The sequence below is a fragment of the Biomphalaria glabrata genome, chromosome 14 (genome assembly GCF_947242115.1).
Source record: "Biomphalaria glabrata chromosome 14, xgBioGlab47.1, whole genome shotgun sequence".
Classification (NCBI taxonomy): domain Eukaryota; kingdom Metazoa; phylum Mollusca; class Gastropoda; family Planorbidae; genus Biomphalaria; species Biomphalaria glabrata.
Window position 1 is genome coordinate 27,126,095 of NC_074724.1, and position 20,389 is coordinate 27,146,483.

The 20,389-nt window shown below is 38.3% G+C and overlaps 1 protein-coding gene across 1 annotated transcript in view; it reads left to right on the top strand.

Moving 5' to 3' along the window:
• LOC106055161 (selenoprotein S-like) overlaps window positions 1-18,749 on the top strand; it is a 150,693-nt gene extending 131,944 nt beyond the window's left edge. Inside the window, exons 6-7 of the mRNA XM_056010171.1 lie at window positions 15,217-15,277; window positions 15,848-18,749. Of these exons, the coding sequence (XP_055866146.1) occupies window positions 15,217-15,277; window positions 15,848-15,927 (141 nt within the window). The 3' untranslated portion in view covers window positions 15,928-18,749. The remainder of the gene's footprint in view (window positions 1-15,216; window positions 15,278-15,847) is intronic.
• The last annotated feature ends 1,640 nt before the right edge of the window (window positions 18,750-20,389 follow it).

A 20,389-nucleotide genomic window follows, 5' to 3' on the forward strand; every position in this document is an offset into this window, starting at 1 on the left:
ATCCTGTACACCTCCCTCTATCCCGATTGGTCAGCTGCCGGATGGATGGGATGCCGGGAACGGCGGCGTTGGCGGAAGTGGCCGGCTGCTTGTTGCGTCTCTGCTCCCCCGCTGTTGTGGGCTACAGAATGAGAGTCTTAGCCGGTGCTTCTGACAATTGTTCCTTAGGAAATATTTAGAAGCTATGATTGTTTCTATAAAACCTTTCTTTCTAATTCTACTTATACTTTATTCACTATATTTTTAAATGTAGAAATTGTTTAAACTTACATTGACGTAGACTTCCTTTTTTTTTTTCCATTTTAAAAGTCATTTTATTTGAAAATTATTATTTTTTACATTAATATATATATATATACTAGCCTGGCATTACCCGCGGCCTGCGGGTCTAAGTTTGTGTTTACTAATGTAGTGGATTGGATTTAGATGTATGTTAAACTTAACTAATGATCCTTTCAAGTTATTTCTCTTTCGCTACGAAAATAAAATTAGTTTTGCGAAAATGGGTTTACCCGAAGCCGATACATTCATATCTATTAAAAACGAAAAAAGCGATAGCTTTGTTAAATGAATGGGATTATAAAGTGAACAATTAAACGAAATAATTTTTAGTACGCGAGTCATGAATGAATATAGATCTAGGCCTATCTCAACCCGGCTTCGCAGCTTTCGTAAACGAATGCAGTCTATTAATAATGCTTTAGAAAACCAAATTTGAATGTTTATTTGATCAAAATAGGAAATGAATGGACTATAATTAGTAGTATAGTATAAAACTATCTGTGCTAAGAGAAGTTTTATCATCTTAGAGTTGAATTAGAGTTTTAGATCTAGGGATGGGATTATAAAGTAAACAATTAAACGAATTAATTTTTAGTAAGCGATTCATTACCGTATTGTCTAATGAAAGAATGTTTGTCAGGAAATCTGCAGTCACAGATATAACGAACTAATTAATTTAAAAAATGCTTTTGAAACACAAAATTGAAGGTTATTAAAATCAATGGATCTTCTTTTGTATTTTCATGTGTCAAAGTAAAAAACTATCTGCGCAAAGTGTATTTCTAAAAATTAGATCTAGGTCTAAATCCTTTCGATCTTTTCTATGTCAACATTGTAGACATGGCCTAGATCCATAAAATACTATAGCTGTAATAGAATTGGACAACTTTTTTTTTAGGGTCTAAAGTTTGTTTTAGGGCTACAATACATACACTAAGGTCTAAGTTGGTACCTAAGAAACATTCCTGCCAAGTTTTATCAAGATTGGTCAAGCGGTTTTGATGTCTATAAGTAACATACATACATACACCTCACATTCTACTTTATAGTATAGATATATAATATAAGCGGCGCGATGGCTGAGTGAACCGAGGGGTCCAGGGTTCGATCCTGGTGATACGGAGATTTTGAATTTTGATATCTTTAGGGCGTCTATGTAATAGGTACCTGACATTAATTGGCTTAACGTCTTTATATGTAAAATATAAGGAGTCTTTTTTTTTTTTTTTTTTTTTTTTTTTCAATCTGCTATACCATCCACTTCAAGCATTATGATTTTGGGAATTTTTAAACAGATTCATGAACGAAATTCATTTAAGACTTTCAGCCCACGGGCCATATAAGGCCCGTGACATGGCGCGTTAAAACTTCTACCTATAATGGAAGAAAAAAAAAAAAATATGAAAGACCTCTTAATATGGAGAAATTTAGAAGCTTGAAATTTTTCTAGGCAGCAAATAAATGCTAATTTTTTAAAAGCTCAGAAAAGCAATTCAATGAAAGGGGCAACTACACTTCTGATCATTTGTAAATTAAAAAATTGGTATTGAGCTTAAAAGATCAAGAAATTAACTTTCGTTAAAAACAAAAACAACAACGTAAAATGGCGACTTTAACTTCAGCTTTATGGAACAAAGTTTATATCTTCTGATCTGCGTTATTTCTCCCACTTTCCAGTCTAGGCTCAAGACGGAAACTTAGCACAGTTCTTCATTGTCCCTAACAAAACATGAACCAATCGAAAAATTGACTAATTTTTATATCTATTAGCCATAATTAATTAACTTCGTTTTATATTGAGGCAATACTAGCTAAGGGGATTTAAGCCTTGTGTGTAGAGAATTAGGTCGTCGCCAGCCAAATAATTTTAAACTAACAATAGATAACTATAAAACCTTATATTTTCATAAGCACTTGACCGGCTCAGTGGCTAGTGTGTCGACTTGAGCAGACCTGAACCCTCGAGTTGGAATTAAAGTTGAACAACTTGTTTTTTTGTTCAAATCGCTTTTAAAAAGCCATCACGGATACCTTCACCCCCCCCCCCCACCACCCCCAGACACACAAGTGATTGGACCATAGCGCATTGAGCATAGATTGGACCATAGCGCATTGAGCATGCTAAAAGCTTGAAATTGCGCTGTTTTTTGTTTTTTTTTAAAGTATATTTTCTTAAACTCAATTCGCTAAACATAATAATATCGTTCATCAAGATTCGGATACGTTTGTTATTACGTTCCTCATCTCATCTGGGGGAAGGTGGGATTGTGACGATGTGTGAGCCTGGACATGCATTCCCCATCCCTCCCTAACGTACAACACATTGGTCTCTGAAAGAAAGACTCGGACTAGTTTTTTGTTTGGTCCCCGTTCTTAGTAGGAGGCTCCTTTAAGCAAACACAAACAGGTTGCCTCCCCTTGTAGGTAACTTCCTGGGCATTAACCGTTATCTTCTGTCACATCGCGTCACTTCCGATTTATTTTTTTAATTTTTTTTTGTTTGCTGTTGACGTCGGTGTATCGTATAATTTTTGCGCCAAAAAACAATATGCTACTTTTTTTTATTATTATTAAAAAGCTTATATTAAATCACTCCGTCTGTCAGGGAGGATTCTTGAAAAAAAAAATAATTTCTACCTCTTTTTCATTCTTAGATCAAGATAAACATTTTCACAATTATTCATAGTCGAAAACATTACACAATACACAATTGGTTAACAATTTACGGGTACCGGTAATTCATTATTTTGTTTTATATAGATAATGTGGTGGTGGTGGGGGGGGGGGGGGGTGTCACCCAAAAGTCACAGTTTTCCAGTGTATGAGATCGTTTGGCTTGAACCAACAAAAAAAAAAGCTACTTTATTAAAACTTGAAATAACTTGAACAACTTCCTTGTGAACAATACTCAATAGAACTTTAGTTATAATAGAGACACAATTATTTTTTTTTCCATTTTACGAAGACGTTGAGCAGGGGCGTAGCAATCTAAAGCTGCCATGGCAGTGCGCGGAGCCCCTGGGCGAGTGTCCTATCGGAGCAAACAATTTTTACGATGGGCTGTCTTTATCGCGAGGCCCCCTAAGGCGCTGAACCTAGGTGCGGTTGCCCGACTGGCAACCCCCTAAGGCCGCCTATGTGTCAGATATGGCGTGAAAGGGTTCAATGCGCCCGGGTCCATGTCCTGTTCTATAGGGGGGAAAAAAAAGAACAACAAACAAGCAAACAGAAATGTTTGGAATTTCAAGACTTAATGAAATTCTCCTATCATGTTACTAACATCCATTGTGTATTATTAAATTATAATGCTGACACAAAAGCTAGTCCATGCATTGGATAACCTCTTTGTATTACTCTGATACATACCAAATGACATTTTGTATGTCACACTCTAATTTAAGGGTGAGGACACTATAATAGTCTTGACTTTGAGCCCACTGGGCACGCTGCTACACTACTGGCATTGAGACAATATTCGAAAAGTTTCTATTTTTCACATTGTCTAAGAACTTCCGTTTTAAGCTCATTTTTCACCAAGCTTATAGCAACTCACTCTGTCTGTCTGTCTGTCCGTCTGCGCCACATTTTGAACACATTATTTCTCCCACACCCATTCTAGGAGCAAGCAGACATTTTACATGATTATTTAAATAAATCTGAATGGCTGAGCGGTAAAGCGCTTGGCTTCCGAACCGGAGGCCGGGGTTCGAATCCTGGTATTTTTTATTTCGGTATCTTCGGGCGTTTCTGAGTCCACCCAGCTCTAATGGGTACCTGACATTAGTTGGGGAAAAGTAAAGGCGGTTGGTCGTTGTGCTGGCCACATGACACCCTAGTTAACCGTAGGCCACAGAAACAGATGATCTTTACATCATCTTCCCTATAGACCACGAGGACTGAAAGGGGAACTTTACTTTTTTTTTTTTAGTTTATTTAAATCATACCATTATTTGGTGCTTGTTGTTGACGATGGTTAACTTGTAGCACCAAACTGCTGGTAGACAACTAAACCGCTGTAGATGTAATACATCTTAACTAAATAAAACTTCAAATAACTTCCTTGTGAACTCATTGGAATGTAACTTTTATTATAATAGAGACAAAATCAAGTTGATAAGAAAGGCAATAAATGCAGTAGACTTTAGTAATGACATTCTTTAACAAAATCTAACTCAACTACAATAGCACAACCTTTTCAGTCTCACGTTCTGGAGTCGTCTTCTTCTTATCTTATATAATACAGAAGTTACTTCAAAAAAAGAAGATGATTACGTCATACGCGTCATGCATTCAGTCATGCATATTAACCAATGACTTAAATTCTGCCAAGTCACTGGTTTTCCGGGCTAGCTCAGGCAACCCATTCCATGCTCTAATAGCACTAGGGAAGAAGGAATATTTGTATAAAATTGTCCTAGCATATGGAACGAGGAATGTGCCTTTATCTTTGTGTCTTTCTGAGTATTTTATTAAATTTTGTTTCCTATTTGAAGATTATGGTTCAGTGTTTTATGTATAATTGATACTTTACTTTTAAGTCTTCTGTCCTGAAGGCTTTCTAAATTTAGTGATTTTACTAAAGGTGTTACTCTAGTCAAATGTGAATATTCGTTTGTTATGAATCTCACTGCTCTATTTTGTGTCTGTTCCAGTTTCTAAATGTTTTCTTGAGTTGAGGGGTCCCAAACAGTGGATGCATATTCTATTATTGGCCTAACCAAACTTAAATAACATTTTGGTTTTATGTTCTTATTTGATTTATAGAAATTTCTTTTCCCTCTTGACTAAAACCAAATGACGACAATGCCACCAATGTTGCTTCATTCACAGCCAATCGCTAACCTCTTCCTACCGTCACCCTAGAAACACACAGAAACACTCTCCATAACAGTGCTACCAGCGAAATGGCTTAGAAATGTGATTTTGCAGTGCTAACAAATGTATCGTATAGAATAGTACAGTCGTATACCTTTAGAATAGCATAGCTTACCAACACTTGCTATTGTCTATATACCAAGTACATCACTCTCTTATATCTATTTAGAGTTATCTTTCGTAGATGAACATCTCCTATACTCCAATACAATGCGTTACGGTAGCTAAAACTAGAAACAAACAAAAAATAGGTATAAAGGAATTTTTTGACTAAACGAAATATTCTACTTCGGGTCTCAATAGATATCACGATTAGTGCGCATGCCTAGCCCAGTTTTGTTTGTATTCTTCTCGACCAACTTATGAAATATTTGTTTGACTTGTATAGTTATTAGAGATGCACTTACATTTTTTGGGGTGGGGTAAGGGGCTAGATTTGCTTTTTCACCTAAATTAGTATTACGCTATTTACTATCGTGTCTATTTTCGTTAACGCGAACTGCATGCTATCATTATCGTTAATGATCATTTTCGTTTCCGTTGAAGGGCAGCGTCACAAATCTCAGCCCAGCAGTGCTCAAGATACTGGCCGCGCGCTTTGTTTGATAGGCTGGAGGTTGTTTTTTTTTTTAAAGTTTTCTCGATGTTTAATAAACGTTGTTTTTTTTTTTGTTGGGGGTGGGGGGGGGGACATCAGAATCCATTTACCTTTACCAGTCTCATTAAGGTTGGACTGGCTATATGGGCATACCTAGGATCCTTCTGTAGCATCTCAATTCCATTGCTAGGATCCTCCTCTCTAGCTCTGCAAGTCAGCGTCCAAGACTCACAGGCATATAAAATGTGGCCATGACCAGAGAGCGCATCAGTCTGATTTTGGTGCCGAGGGCTAAGCCCTTATCTTTCCATATTATTTAAGTTTTGAAAGGGCTGCTGTGGACTGTGCTATTCGGGCCAATAGTTCGGGTTTCGTTCCCTCATCTGAGACAATAGCTCCGAGGAATTTGAAGCTGCTAACACTACTCAGCTTTTCACCTCCAATACTGATGCCTCTTTTAAAGCCCTGTTGGCTATTGGTCATAATTTGTTGTTTTTTTTGTCGGTATTTATTTGCATACCATATGCTGCGGAAGTCTTGTCAATGCAACCTTGTCTTACACCAACTGTGGTTTTGAACCAGTCCCCAATATTATTGTTGAAGTACACCGAACTGGTGGCATCCTTGTAGAGATTCTGGATAACTTTAATTATGTTTTATTTATGTTGTACTTTTCTATTGTCGCCCAGAGTGTCCGGTGCTAAACTCGATCGAAAGCTTTCTAGAAATCAATAAAGACATGGAAAAGATTCTCTTGGTGTTGGAGGTATTTCTCACAGAGTATTCTGAGGTTTAGAATTTGTTCTGTTGTGCTGCGACCTTGTCTAAAACCCGCTTGTTCTTCTGATATGATTTTGTCTGCTATCTGCCTCTGTTTAGTCTAATTTAGATTGTTGTCATTCACCAACTTTATGATGACAGCATTTACGAAAGAACAGGCTTAACGCCATAAGAAACAGTAATGTCAAGACGACAAAGTTATTGACTTAAGTCGAAATACAAAGAGGGCTTTGCTAAAATTTGAGATGATCTTGACAGCATTTGTTTGACTGAACGTAAGGATATTAAAAACACGCGGACATGTTCTGTTGTGTGTATGTGTGTAGACAGCTTTAAGATGCACTCAAACTAGGTTTCCAAGTTATTGAGAAAGCAGTATATGAGAGTAAAGAAAAGTTCTCTTTCAGACCTTGTGATCTATTGGGCAGATGATGTTAAGGTCATCTGTTTCTTTGCCAATGGTTAACGAGCGGGTGTCATGTGACCAGCACAACGGCCAACAGCCTTTATTTTCTCAACTAAAGTCAGATACCCGTTTAAGTTGAGTGGACCCAGGGGATCCCTAAAAATCCCGAAATTCAAAATCCTAGTCTTCACCGAGATTCGAACCCAGGACTCCAGGTTCGGAAGCACTTAACGTCTCAGCCACCGCGCCCCCATGACCTTGTGAGATGGGCAGTTAAATAATGGAGGATGAAGAGTTGTATTTGTAAATTGAAGTTCATATGCCTGAGAAAATGGCGAGGAGTGAATCGTTTACAATATATTCGTTGTTGGAGGATCTTCAGATGCATTCAATGTAAATGGTAATGTATATAGTAGCAAGAACTGTTCTTAATAAGAGATTCCCCATTGCAAGGGATTTACTGGCCGATAGTGACATCGAAAGGGCCGCAAGTAAATGCCAGTAACTGTTTATTCATTTAGTAATAGCGCTTATCAGATAGTTTCAAAATCATCTCATAAATTATTCATACACTAACAACTTTCGATAAATTATTATAACTTTACACAATGCTTTTGAGGACAGGTAGGATTGGACGCCCATCATGTGGCATACAATTAGTGGGCCGGATTGTATAGAAAAGCCCGGGCCGGTTTTGACACCCAGTCCGCCCCTGAGTTTTATTGAACATCCCACTCAAACTTCTCGCATTCCACCCCCCCCCCCCCCTTTTTTTTTTTAACTAAAGGTGCTAGTACAAAGTAATTATTAACGTTTTCAGCACCGGTTTTGGCTTTAACTGCCGTCTCGTCCCTGGCAACAAATTCCCCTCCCCACTTATCGCCTCTCCGCACCCTGCTCCCCACGTCCACCAGAAGGTCCTTCATTACGTTTAGGAACCGGTGTATGATTTATCTGCCCCTGTCATGCTAGACGACAGTTGAGGTGGTCGCCCCTCATCGGTGCCGCGAATTGACAGCGGGTAATCCGATCGCTGGCTCGCTGGGTGCTCGGTAATTACAAAACATTACACCGCGCTTTGAAATGAAAAAAAAAAAGATTTTCGCGGTACTATTTTCTGCATCAGCCCTTGAGATACTGGACCACGTCAATTCTGGAGTTACGCCTTGTCCTCTTATCCCCATCCCTAATTATATTGAAACAGAAAATGCGCCTTTTTCGTTTTAATTACTTCTTGAGACCGCTGTTGGTTGGGATAAGCCCGAAGCCACGTCTCTGACTTCACGACGTCCAATCATTCTCTTGTTTCTCAACCAAATATCTCGTTCATTTCTGCTCTTATCTCGGTCTGTTGGTAGAGCTTTCTTTAAAAAAAAAAAAAAACAAATATAAAAAATACAAGTGCCACATTGTACTTTCGACGACCCCTTTTAGCATCTATTTCTGAAGGTGGCAACCCAAGAAAGTCTTGGTCGTGTTAACAAAAATCTCTCGACTTGCGGTGTTCCCGGAGTTTGTGCAACGTCTTAGGGGCGTAACTCTAACCTAATTGGTTCTTATCAAAATCCGTTAATCCCATTAGCTCCCTTTAATACAAGGGCTCACCACATTAGTAACCTGGTACAGTGGTTCTTCAACTGTTCAAAAAGGTTCCATTTGGTATCGGACAAAATATTTAGGCCAGTGATTGTCAACCTGTGGGACGACTCCTTCCTCTTGTCAACACTAGTGGAAAGGGCGAAGGTGGTCAAAGAAAACCTGTTGTGCTCTCTTTTTTTCCTGTAGGAACTCAATTCAACTCAAATAGCGTTTTCATGATTCCAAGACATGGAGGACACATTGAGTTTTAGTGAATATAAATATAAGAAAAGATTGGGGAATGTTTCTGAGTGTGCACTGCTTGACGTCTTGACCCTTGCTTTGTTTTAGGATCCAATTTTATCATGGGGCAGCTCCGCAATCAATGTCAGTCTGCAATTAAAGTCACTCCGCAATCAAAGTCAGTCTGCAATCAAAGTCACTCCGCAATCAAAGTCAGTCTGCAATCAAAGTCACTCCGCAATCAAAGTCAGTCTGCAATCAAAGTCACTCCGCAATCAAAGTCAGTCTGCAATCAAAGTCACTCCGCAATCAAAGTCACACCGCGATCAAAGTCACACCGCTTTCAAAGTCAGTCTGCAGTCAGAGTCACTAGTCTTTCTTTTGAAAAGTTTGTTTCATCTTCATGAAGCTTTGAGGTCGTGTCTTTGTGTTGGACACAGAATCTCCTTGCATCAGTCACTCAGTTTTTCATTCCTAAGTTCAGCCAAACTGCAGATTGTGAATTCTACATAGAGTACTTAATATTGTCCACATAAGCAGAGTACTAAATTGTTCTACATAAAGAGTGTAAATATGTTCTAGATGAACAGAGTACTAACTACTAAATATTGCTAACAATAGTTTACATAAACAGAGTACTAATAATATATGTAGTATGATCATCTTTAGAATTATTTATCTTGTTAAATTTATTGTATTTCTATTTATCATTGCGAGCTAAATTGTATATAAACAGGATTCCACCATGTTAGCGGACCAGACAAGTAAATGGCTGACTCTGTCCACACCTGTCTGCTTCTTTGTTTGTCAGCCTGGTCTTCTTCTTGTCCTTGACTTGCTTGCTGTATACTTTTCATTGAAAGCAACAAAAAATATTGTTAATTTTTTGAAGTGAACATGATTTCACTAGCGTCTTGAAGGAATAATATCTGAATGTTGACTTTATTGAGAGCACCCCCAAAGTAGGATAATGCAGGACGTTGTTCCGCAAAGTATAGCATATGACGTATAAAATGGTTCCCGTAAGAATAAAAGATGACGTATAGAATCGTTCCGGAAAGAAGAAAAGATGACGTTGGACGTAGTGAATAGTTCCGGTAAGAACAACAGATGACGTTGGACGTAGTGAATAGTTCCGGAAAGAAGAAACTGTTACTTCTTCATTTCCCTCTGATTGTGTACATTATGAAATCTGTGATTGAGAGTACTTTGTGTCCCTCGGAGTGTTATTCACTTCGTTGCAACACATTTGATTGATCAACTTTTTAATATCCGGGAGGGCAAAGGTTACAATATGTTACTGCCACAAAAACAAAAGAGTTCCTCGTGCTCCACAAGAGACAAGGGTTAAGACCTCCATTTTGAGGCGACATCCCATCCACGCTGGAGCCGACTCTGCCTCAGCGGCGCACGTCAAGGTCCCCATCGCTCTTTCAAAACTCGTTCGTTTGTGGTTCGTTGCGTGTGGCGCCCCCTTCCCCCCACCCTCTCGCACCTTTCCTGTGACCCCTTATGACGTCCTCATCGTGTTGCGCTGGTGCTGGACATGCACGTGACGCTTCAAACGATTGGTCGATTGGTGTCACGTGATTGATTGCAGACGTGGACTTGAGGGAGCGCTTGAGGAAGTGGGTGAGTGAGAGAAAAAGAGGCGGAGCGGTTGGGGGGGGGGCGTATGGAAAGCGAAACATTTTTTTTTTATTGGAGGGGGAAAGGGGGGTGTCAGAAGAAGAGGGTGCGACTGAAGAAGTGGCTGAAACGAAAGGGAAGCCACGATTGTGTTGATGAAAAAAATAAAAGTCTCCGCACTGTTAAGTCATGCCGGAAATATACGTAGTCTAATGTACGAGGAATGTTTCCAACCTGGCTGGTCACTACCTCCCCGTCACGTCTACACAACGAATTGGTGTCTTTCAATAAGCCAGGGATTTGTTTTCAAATCATTTTTATGTTTGTAGAAATATCCACTGTTTCGACCAAGTTGATCCCAACTCATTGAACTGACTTTGTCTGGTGGTACACATCATTTCTCTCACTTCCCGTGCTCGGAGCAAGTTCAAACTTTGCAGTTATTCAGAAAAAAAAACAGGAATCCTTTTTTTTTAAATTTATTTAACTAAATAGCAGTAATTAATTAATTTTTTTATATCAAAAATGGTAAATAAATCGTACAGTAAATATAGAGCTCTTGGCCTTAGATAAGCTTTATTTTGTTTTGTTTTTTTATTTTAATATTTTTATATAATTCTTTGCTTTTCAATAAGAGTTGTTTTCTTTGTGTGTGTGTGTTTGCTTTTGTTTTCTTTGTGTGTGTTTTCTCTGTGTGTTTTACTGACGTCATTCTGCGACCTGGATTTCATTCAATGATCTCATTGCCTGAGTCCTCTTCCATTGCTCGATCCCCCCAAACTCCAGTGTTTAGCCGCCATTGTCGCTAAACTCCCGTGCTCCTAATGCTGTTTTAATTTATCGTTGGCATTTTCAGCTGCGGCTTAACTTTATCTGATGACTTCACGCCCTTTTTGGTACATTCCAAAAACTGTTTCCGGGGTATAAAGTGACGAACTGTGAACAACCTTTGCAGTCAATTTTACTGTATAATGATAATGAAAAAGGCTTGTCTTCGAGTTCTAATGTTATAGAGGGGTCCCCAGTATTCTACTGAATATACGGACGTTAAAAATAAAAAATTAAAGTACTAGGTCCTTTAATGCTTGCCGATATTGCTTCCACTGCTGTGTTTTTCCAACTAGATCTTGATTAATTTTTTAAAAGGGGTCGTTGATAATGGGGCTACGCTTGAATTATATCATTTAATTAAATTTCCCTTAGCCTACCAAAAAAAAAAAAAAGAATTGTAAGAAAGATAATAATCTAGGTAAAAAATTAAAAGAGTTATATAAAAAAAAATGTCGCCATTGGGTGGCGCTGTAATCAATATCCTAGAATATTGTAATAGTTATCTCCCGTGCCTCAATCCATCAAGATCTAGGTCCAAAGCCCAAGCAGTTAAAACCATATTTACGTTAAACTGGAAAGGGAAACAACAACAAGTATCAAATTCACTGGTGGAGAGAACTCATTGTTCAAGTCACGCCATATTTGGAGGATAGTTACGTTATGATGACATTGTGTTTTTTTCTTTCTTTCTTTCTTGGTTATTAATTAGTTGTAGCGTCCTTCCATTGCGTGTATTCATAGACTGTTGCTATTAGGACGGACTCTGTTTGTGTTTTTCCGGTGTAAGGCTATTCGACCGTCAAATTATCCTAAATGGTAACAACGGCTGTCATTGACTGAGAACGTACAGGATTTTCCATCGGAGATATGACCGTTTGAGTTTTCTGAAGCCACCAGTTCCTTCGAAAGGGCGTCCACTGTAGCTCTCGGAGAGATAACTGTCTGAAGCTATTAGTTTCCACGAAAAGGCGTCCATCGTATCTTGAGGATACAACCATCTGAAGCTATTAGTTTCCACGAAAAGGCGTCCATCGTATCTTGAAGATACAACCATCTGAAGCTATTAGTTACCACGAAAAGGCTTCCATTGTATCTCGAAGATACAACCATCTGAAGCTACTAGTTTCCTCGCAAGGGCGCCCATCTCTGTGCTGTCCACCTGTACCTTGAGCGGTTGCTATGGAAACACCCCACCCCTTCTTCCCCTTTCTTCCTATGAAAAGCTTGTGTTTGTTTCGTTGTTCTTCGTGTGTTTGTTGCGTTTTTTTCCCCATAATGCACCATGGCGAGTCACGATCTCCTCAGAACTGTTGCAAGGTCTCACTAGGCTTCTAGAATGGAACCCTTAATTTAACATCTGCGGCCCTAGAACGCAGCAGGCAGAGGCGTAGCAAATCGTGCGCTTGCGGCAAGAAAGTTAATTGGCGCCCCCCCCCCCTTTTTTTTTTCAATTTCCATGAACATCACATAGAAATATAGGCTTATAAATAAAAAGTATTTAATAATAATAAATAACCTTAGAATGTATTACCTAGCTAAATATTTATAAGATTTTTTTTCATCGCTTTGCGTGTGGCGTACCCCCTAGGGTGACGCCCGGGGCACCTTCCCCCTTGCCGCCCCTCACTACACCTCTGGCAGCAGGTGAGGACTGGGTAGCCTCGTGCATTCTTTTGGGGAGGATCAATCAGGGATATGTTCTTTCTATCTCCTCTAAAGGATGATGGCTGGATGTAACGTCAGAAAATTCAGTTTGTTCTTGATAGTTTTGTAGATTTAGCACACTTTTGAAAACGTGACACTTCTAAGGCTAAAACCAAACCGAGGAGATATGACATTGACACGGAAAGTGCACTAGAGAGAGTGTGTGTTGAGGAGTGAGTGCACTCAGGAGAGAGGACTCAGGAGAGAGAAGGCAGTGACGAGAGAATGTACAGAGTTGTCTCTCAGTGTTCATATTATAACACATTCAAATGTGCTGCTTCAATCAAAACGCCAAGACACGAGAAAGTTGCTTACCGGGAATTGAGAGTTGCTCCAGCATTAGGGAAACATTGTTCTTTTCCGGAGGGGGGGGGGGCAGTAATAGAGATACTATTATTTTGGGTTATTTTGTTCGGTACATCAGCAACATGATCTAGGCCTAATTCTTGTTGAGTACAAGCTAATAATGTCCCGTTTTTTTTTATTAGGTAGATAAACACTCGTTAGATTATTACGACTTCTTGTAGTCGAGGGGCGTATCCATCATTTGGGGGACCCTGGGGGGTAGACCTCTTTTGAGGCCACTGCATTGTGCGTAGTATTTAATGTAAAAAAAACACCAATTTGGAGGGCCCCCTCCTTCCCCCATCCTAGCTACGCCTCTGCTGTAGTCAGTCCCTCCCCTATTGTACTACAGCTTCAATACCCAGAAGTAGTGTCTGCTCTCTGTCAGCGCCTCATGCCACGGATCAAACTGTCCGTTCGGTATGGATGCACACAACTACAAGCTGCAGTGACCGGGAATACCCGGAGAGAGCCGCTTGTCACTGGGAACATGTCTAGTTTGGTTTTAGATGGGTTTTTTTTTTTCTCTATGAGTGGTAATAGTTTTCGCCGCTTTGGGTACATCAGTGTTGAAAAACAAACAAACAAAAAAAAAAAAACACAAAATAGGATCTTCCAACAAAGCTGCTTGCATTCTGCCTAGACTGAGGACTAATATTTTGGATTACCGCGTAGAAGTCGAGGGACGCGGTGTCAAGAAATTTGACGGATAACTATTAAGTGAATTACTGAATAGTGCCGTGTTGTTGTTAGTATGTGACTATGTCCAAAGAGGTGTTGGGTTGATTTACTCTTGCGTACAATGGATTGCAAAACAACACAGATTGAATGGATGAAGGGAAATCACTCTGTGTGAATAGCTTCTTGTCAATATTAAGATCGTTGCTTGCCATAAATAAACAGGAGCTGTAGTTGTCGGGTCTAAAGTAGACGATGGCTTCAATCTTGTAGCAGTCAAGCTATTCACCTACTAAGTGAACTAATCTACGTACCTACGAAGGAATAACTCTATAATTGTGTCCAGTGCATCTTTGAATTATGCTTCCTTGTGAATGTAACTGAGTTATACGCCATTATTCTAAGCTAGTTTAGCTTTGCTACGCGCTGAACCGCCTACATTTAGATTGCTAATAGCTAATATCTGCTAATACTGGAGAGTGGATGATAAGCATGGTATTAACAAATAAACTGATAATTAAAAATTGCTACATAGAAGTGGGAGCGGGGCATCGTGTATGGAATTGACTGGGAATATGTTAACTGATAATTATTTTGAATTAAGACAGAAGACCTATTAGACGGTGAGTAAGGTGAAACTCTGAGGCGCGATGGCTGAGCGGTAAAGCGCTTGACTTCCAAACCGGGGGTCCCGGGTTTGAATCCTGGGGAAGACTGGGATTTTAAATTTCGGGATCTTTGGGCGCCTCTGAGTCTGGGTACTTTACATTAGTTGGGGAAAAAGTAAAAGCTATTGGTCGTTGTGCTGGCCACATGACACCCTAGTTAACCGTAGGCCACTGAAACTGATGACCTTTACATCATCTGTCCTACACACCACAAGGTCTGAAAGCGGAATTTTTTAAAGGTGAAACTCAGACCGTTTAGTGAGTTATTGCTTATTGGGGCACCACGCAGGATTTATCAACCGTTTTTCTCCATTCCTCTCTGTCTTTTGCCTTAGTTAGAACCTCTTTCAATGGCAGGCCCATCTATTCTTTTATGTTGTCTTCCTATCGCTTTCTCTTCTTCTTTTTCCTTTACTGTTCACTAAAGTAAGGTCTTAATGAGCCCTGAAGACCTTGTAATATGGCCAAAGAGTTTTAGTTTGCATTTTTCGACAGTAGTTAGCAGGTCATCGTGGGGTCCAATCGCCGTGATTATATCTTGCTAGATGTCCATTGTATGAAAAACTGTAACCTTGACGATAAACTTGTTTGTTTCACAGCCAGAAGAAAAGCCAGCAGCAACAGCAGCATTGAACAAACCTAAACAATCTTTACGTCCAGGTAAAACAAAGTCCTAGGATCTGCTTTTTTTTTTAATTAGTGTAATTAGCTGTATGTCCCCTCCTTCTTTTTGTTAACAAATTAAATAAACTGTATATGGGGGGGGGGGGAGGGAAACAACTATGGAAATCTTAAACTCTCTTATTTCGTTGTAGACTGTCAAATTTATATATCCTTGAAATTGTTTGTTGAAATAGAATAAACGTAAAGATCTTCTGGTTAAACAAATCATTTGCTTGTGGTTAAACAAACCACTTGCTTCTGTTGTTAAACAAACCACTTGCCTCTCTGTGGTTAGATCTATATCTACTCACCTTTATGTAACTGGCATAGGAAAGCTACAGACAGTATAATCTTTTACATCATTAAGTTATGGGTCTAATTATTGTTTAAAAATAATATTTTTTTTACACTTAACATTTTGTCAAGGCTGAAGCAGTTAAAGAGATTATATTGTATTCTGTGGTGTGACGCTACCACTCCATTAACTTGTCCCACTGTTTACGTCCATTACAGACTGTACTAAATGTCTTTTGACTAATTCACTCTTGTCATCTCTACATTGTCCAGGTTACAACCCTCTGTCTGGGGATGACAGCGGCGCCTGCTACAGGCCGGCTCGCAGGGGTGGAGCAGGAGGTGGTGGATGAGGTTAAGTCAGCTGTGAATGATTCCTGACTGCCAGAAAAGATTGTCCCCAGAGAGATATGTGTTTTTGTTGTGTTTTTTTATGAAATTTCTGATTTAGAATTTTCTAGAAGTATTCTTGAGGTGCCTCAATGTCAACTGTTTTTCTTTACACTGATAGTATATGAATTAAAAACTATTGCCTGTTATAACAATGTTCTAAGAATATCTGCTATAATAAAACAGTGATCCCTCGTTTATCACAGGGGATGTGTTTCAGAGCCACCTGTGAAATCCACAGAGTAGAACCTATATATTTAAGTATATATACTCTATATTCAGGCTTTTATACCCCTGGTTTTTACACTACATGAATCTAGATATTGTACAGTAAATATATACAGTAGACAAAAATACAGTAATAATAGATTTAAAAAGTAACAAATCTCTCTCTCCATAATACTAAGCTTGGATACAACTCAAGCAAGCAACCAATTGTGTGTTGCTTACTATTGTGAGTATTAGTAATATATATATTTTTTTTTTTGTTTGTTTAAATATATTTTGTGATTTTTCCATGTAAGAAAGTTCTTAAATATATATGTATTTTTCACCTATTAAATTCACAGAAAATCAGTGAAAAGGCAAAGATCTGCAAATTATTTTTTTCCTATTAATTTCTTATGTTATAAAAAGTAAAAAAGCAAAGCCGTGAGGTCTGAAGCAGAGGTAGCGAGGGATCACTGTATATCTTTATTATACTTCAGGAACCTTGTCTTACATTGACTTCGACAAGGACATTGCACTAAAAAATAAATTTTAATTCTGTTGGTTTTTTTTTTAACTGGAACTAGACAGTAGACATAAAACAGCTACAGTTGTATAAATGCTCCATCAGTGGAGCTAAAAATAGAAGTTCCATATAAACTCTCACAGCCACAGTGTGGAATTAAGGGTGAATCTGAATTGTGTAATATTAACTTAAGAATTGTGTGTCTTCCAAGTCTCAGCATCGTTCTTGTTAATAATGAAATAATACAATTATTTTATGGTACACTTAGTACTTTTTTAGTATGGCACACCTAGTGCTACTTAAGTAAACATTGTTCCACTTTTGTACAACTAGGGCTACTTATGTGCAATTGCTCCTACTTTTGTAATACTAGTGCTTCATATGTACAATTAGTGCTACTAATGTACTAATAGTTATGTACTAAATTTTGCATTACTACATCAAGGAATGATTTGTTGACTATAGAGCCATAGAAATAAAGAATGATGTTTGATCCCCAGTGCTGTACTAAACCTAGAAGTATGACCAGTGCTGTACTAAACCTAGAAGTATGACCAGTGCTGTACTAAACCTAGAAGTATGACCAGTGCTGTACTAAACCTAGAAGTATGACCAGTGCTGTACTAAACCTAGAAGTATGACCAGTGCTGTACTAAACCTAGAAGTATGACCAGTGCTGTACTAAACCTAGAAGTATGACCAGTGCTGTACTAAACCTAGAAGTATGACCAGTGCTGTACTAAACCTAGAAGTATGACCAGTGCTGTACTAAACCTAGAAGTATGACCAGTGCTGTACTAAACCTAGAAGTATGACCAGTGCTGTACTAAACCTAGAAGTATGACCAGTGCTAATGTGTCAGAGAAATGTCAGAGAGCTGTGAGGTTGATGTAGTGCAAGTAGCTACACAGTAGCACAAAGCAATGTCAGGCAATGAATGTTGAACCAACAACCTGCTCCCTTTGTATAATATATATAATGTTCATGTACAAACTGTAATGACAAGAGGAGTTTTGATCTCAAGTTATATTTGAATGCACAAACATTTTCTCTGTAGAGATATGGGACAACTTTGTATGGAAGTTGGCAGCAAATTTTTCACAGCTATTTTTTTTTATTGCAAGGGAAGTAACTGTAACATTTGCCCAGAGTTTATTAAATTTTTTTTTTTTAATTTTTTAACAAATATTTCATTGTTTAAAGAAGTATTAGATTGTTTTGCAACTTTGTCAGGATTACATTTTTCAATTTTAAATTGGATAAAGGGTTTGTGGGTAGTTTATTAATATGAAGAACAATAATATCCTTATTTTCTGGGCATCATGTAAGTTACCTCCCTCATTATACTCTTCCAGTAGTTGTCACAATGAGTTAGAAGTTTTGTACACAAACCTATACATAAATGAAAGAAAAACAATTGGTCTTCCTTTTGTTTTTTATATATACACTGATAGATCTGATCACTGGTATTTTTACATTCTATACATTGTACATCCATCAAAGGATAAAAGCCTGTTGTTGTTTTTTTTGTCATTTCAAAAGTATAAGAGCTACATCAACAGTATTTTGTGTGTGGGGGGAGGGAAGGCAATCTACATCCATCATCAGCCTATCAGTTGGTGTTCAAATAGTGACAGCTGTAAGTGCTTACTTTATAGTTTGCTATTACATTGAGCTAAGTGATCACAATTATTTAGCACAACTAGATCTAGTTCCTGTTCACATTTTATGACTTAAGTTTCTGTACCAGGCTTCTAAACATCATGTGTCCATGAGATTGTTTGTTCAAAGGTCATGGTGACCTGGCACACAATTGATATAACAACTACATAGAGGAGTATAGCCTTTAAACATTTTGTTTCTTAGATTTTGTTATTATTTATTACATCTGCTCATGTTGTAACATTAATTTTTTTGTTTAAAAAAGGTGTTTCTTTGAAATGTCATCATCCAGGTAAAAATTTAAAAACTAAAAAGCCACTGTTGTTGACATCTATAACTATTTATATATTTATTGATATTTTATATGAAATAAAAAAAATGTGGCTTGTATACTTTGTTCTTATTATTTTATTTTACAAAGCCATCAAAGCACTCTGTCTGTCTGTCTGGTAAAATGTTTGTACATGTTATTTCTCCCAAACCCATTTTCATATCAAGTTCAAACCTTGCACAATTATTAATTGGCTTAGACAATACATTAATGATAAATATTGTTGTAACTCTTGGGTAGGCACTCAACGTAAAGGCAGGCAACTCAACACAGTTTAACAGGAAATAAAGACAGGTGTTTATTCACTAGGACAAACACATAACATCCTTCAACTTCCTCAGAGTCTTGCTACTAATTTACCAGTCCTTTAGACAGCGACCCGAATGTGGACCAACGACAGCCTTCCCCGCTTCGCTCCAGGTCCCTTTCTACAACCTTCAGGCAGCACAAAAGTTGGCTTCTTAGTTTCCAAGCATTCAGACTCTTCACAATCCCTGATGCACTGTGCTTCTCTCTCTCCTAGTGTCTTCCTGTTTACGTTCACTAGTGCGCACCTCAAGCACTGGTGCAAGGCAGGGTTACAACAATATTTATCAATTAGTCAACTAATTGCTGGTAGTTATTTTGTTTGATATCAAATAAAGGAAATAACTTCTGCATTATTCAAAGATATGGCTAGAAGTGCAGATAAGCTATGTCTTCTTTTAAAAAGAAAAGGATTTTAAATACTTTGTTAGATTATCTTCTGGTTCTATGTGTGAAAGTGTTGTCCACGTTCCGTGACGCACATTTCATTTTGAACACTTTGAATTCAGTTGAAGTTACAAAATGTTGGAGAGCAAAACTTTATATAGGTCAGTGTCTCCAGGAAAGTTGCACTTTCTTAGTTTGAACTTAGACAATTATTTAGGCACTCTGCCATACCCCCCCCCCCCCCCAAACATGGTATAAATGCCTCACCCAGTAGAGCTGTCCTATGAGAAACATTCCCTCAATACTCTATTGACTACAACTTTGTAAGATGCTTCTATGTTTGTAATGTACCAAGATGACTTCAAAAAAAAAAAAGTTACATATTTCATTAGACCCTTGAGTTTAGTGCTCTGGGAGTAGAAGAGAGGAAGTTATTAACTTAGTGGAAATGTTCAAGGGGATTATCCTAATATGGTAAGTAAAGAAAGTAAAGCATTGATACAGGTGTACAACCATCAACACTATCACTTGATACTGATGTACAACCATCAACACTATCACCTGCGCGAGGATAAAATAGTGGGGGGGGGGGGGGGCACATCTGGATACTTAATAAAGTCCCACGATGGCCTTCTGACCATTGTTAAAAATAAAAACTATGATTGCAGAACACTATTACGAGATAGGACCTTGCTACAGGTAAGAGAATGAGAGGCAGACAGAGGTGGCAATGGGAGGGCTATGTTAAAGAATGGACAGCCCTATCAATGAAAGAGACTTTACTCCTGGCAAAGACATGGGGAGAGATGGTCAACATCATGTGTGGTGCCCCAATGGTTCAACAGACTCAGGGACAGGTGAAAATGAAAAAAATAGTGTACGGTTTAAGTTTTCTGGTTAATTAAGACAAGAAATCCTGTGAAGAAAAGATGACCCATGAGTAAGCCTTCAGATTGCTAAATAAATAAGGGACAATGTCGACATTGATCCTCAGTTACAAAACTTT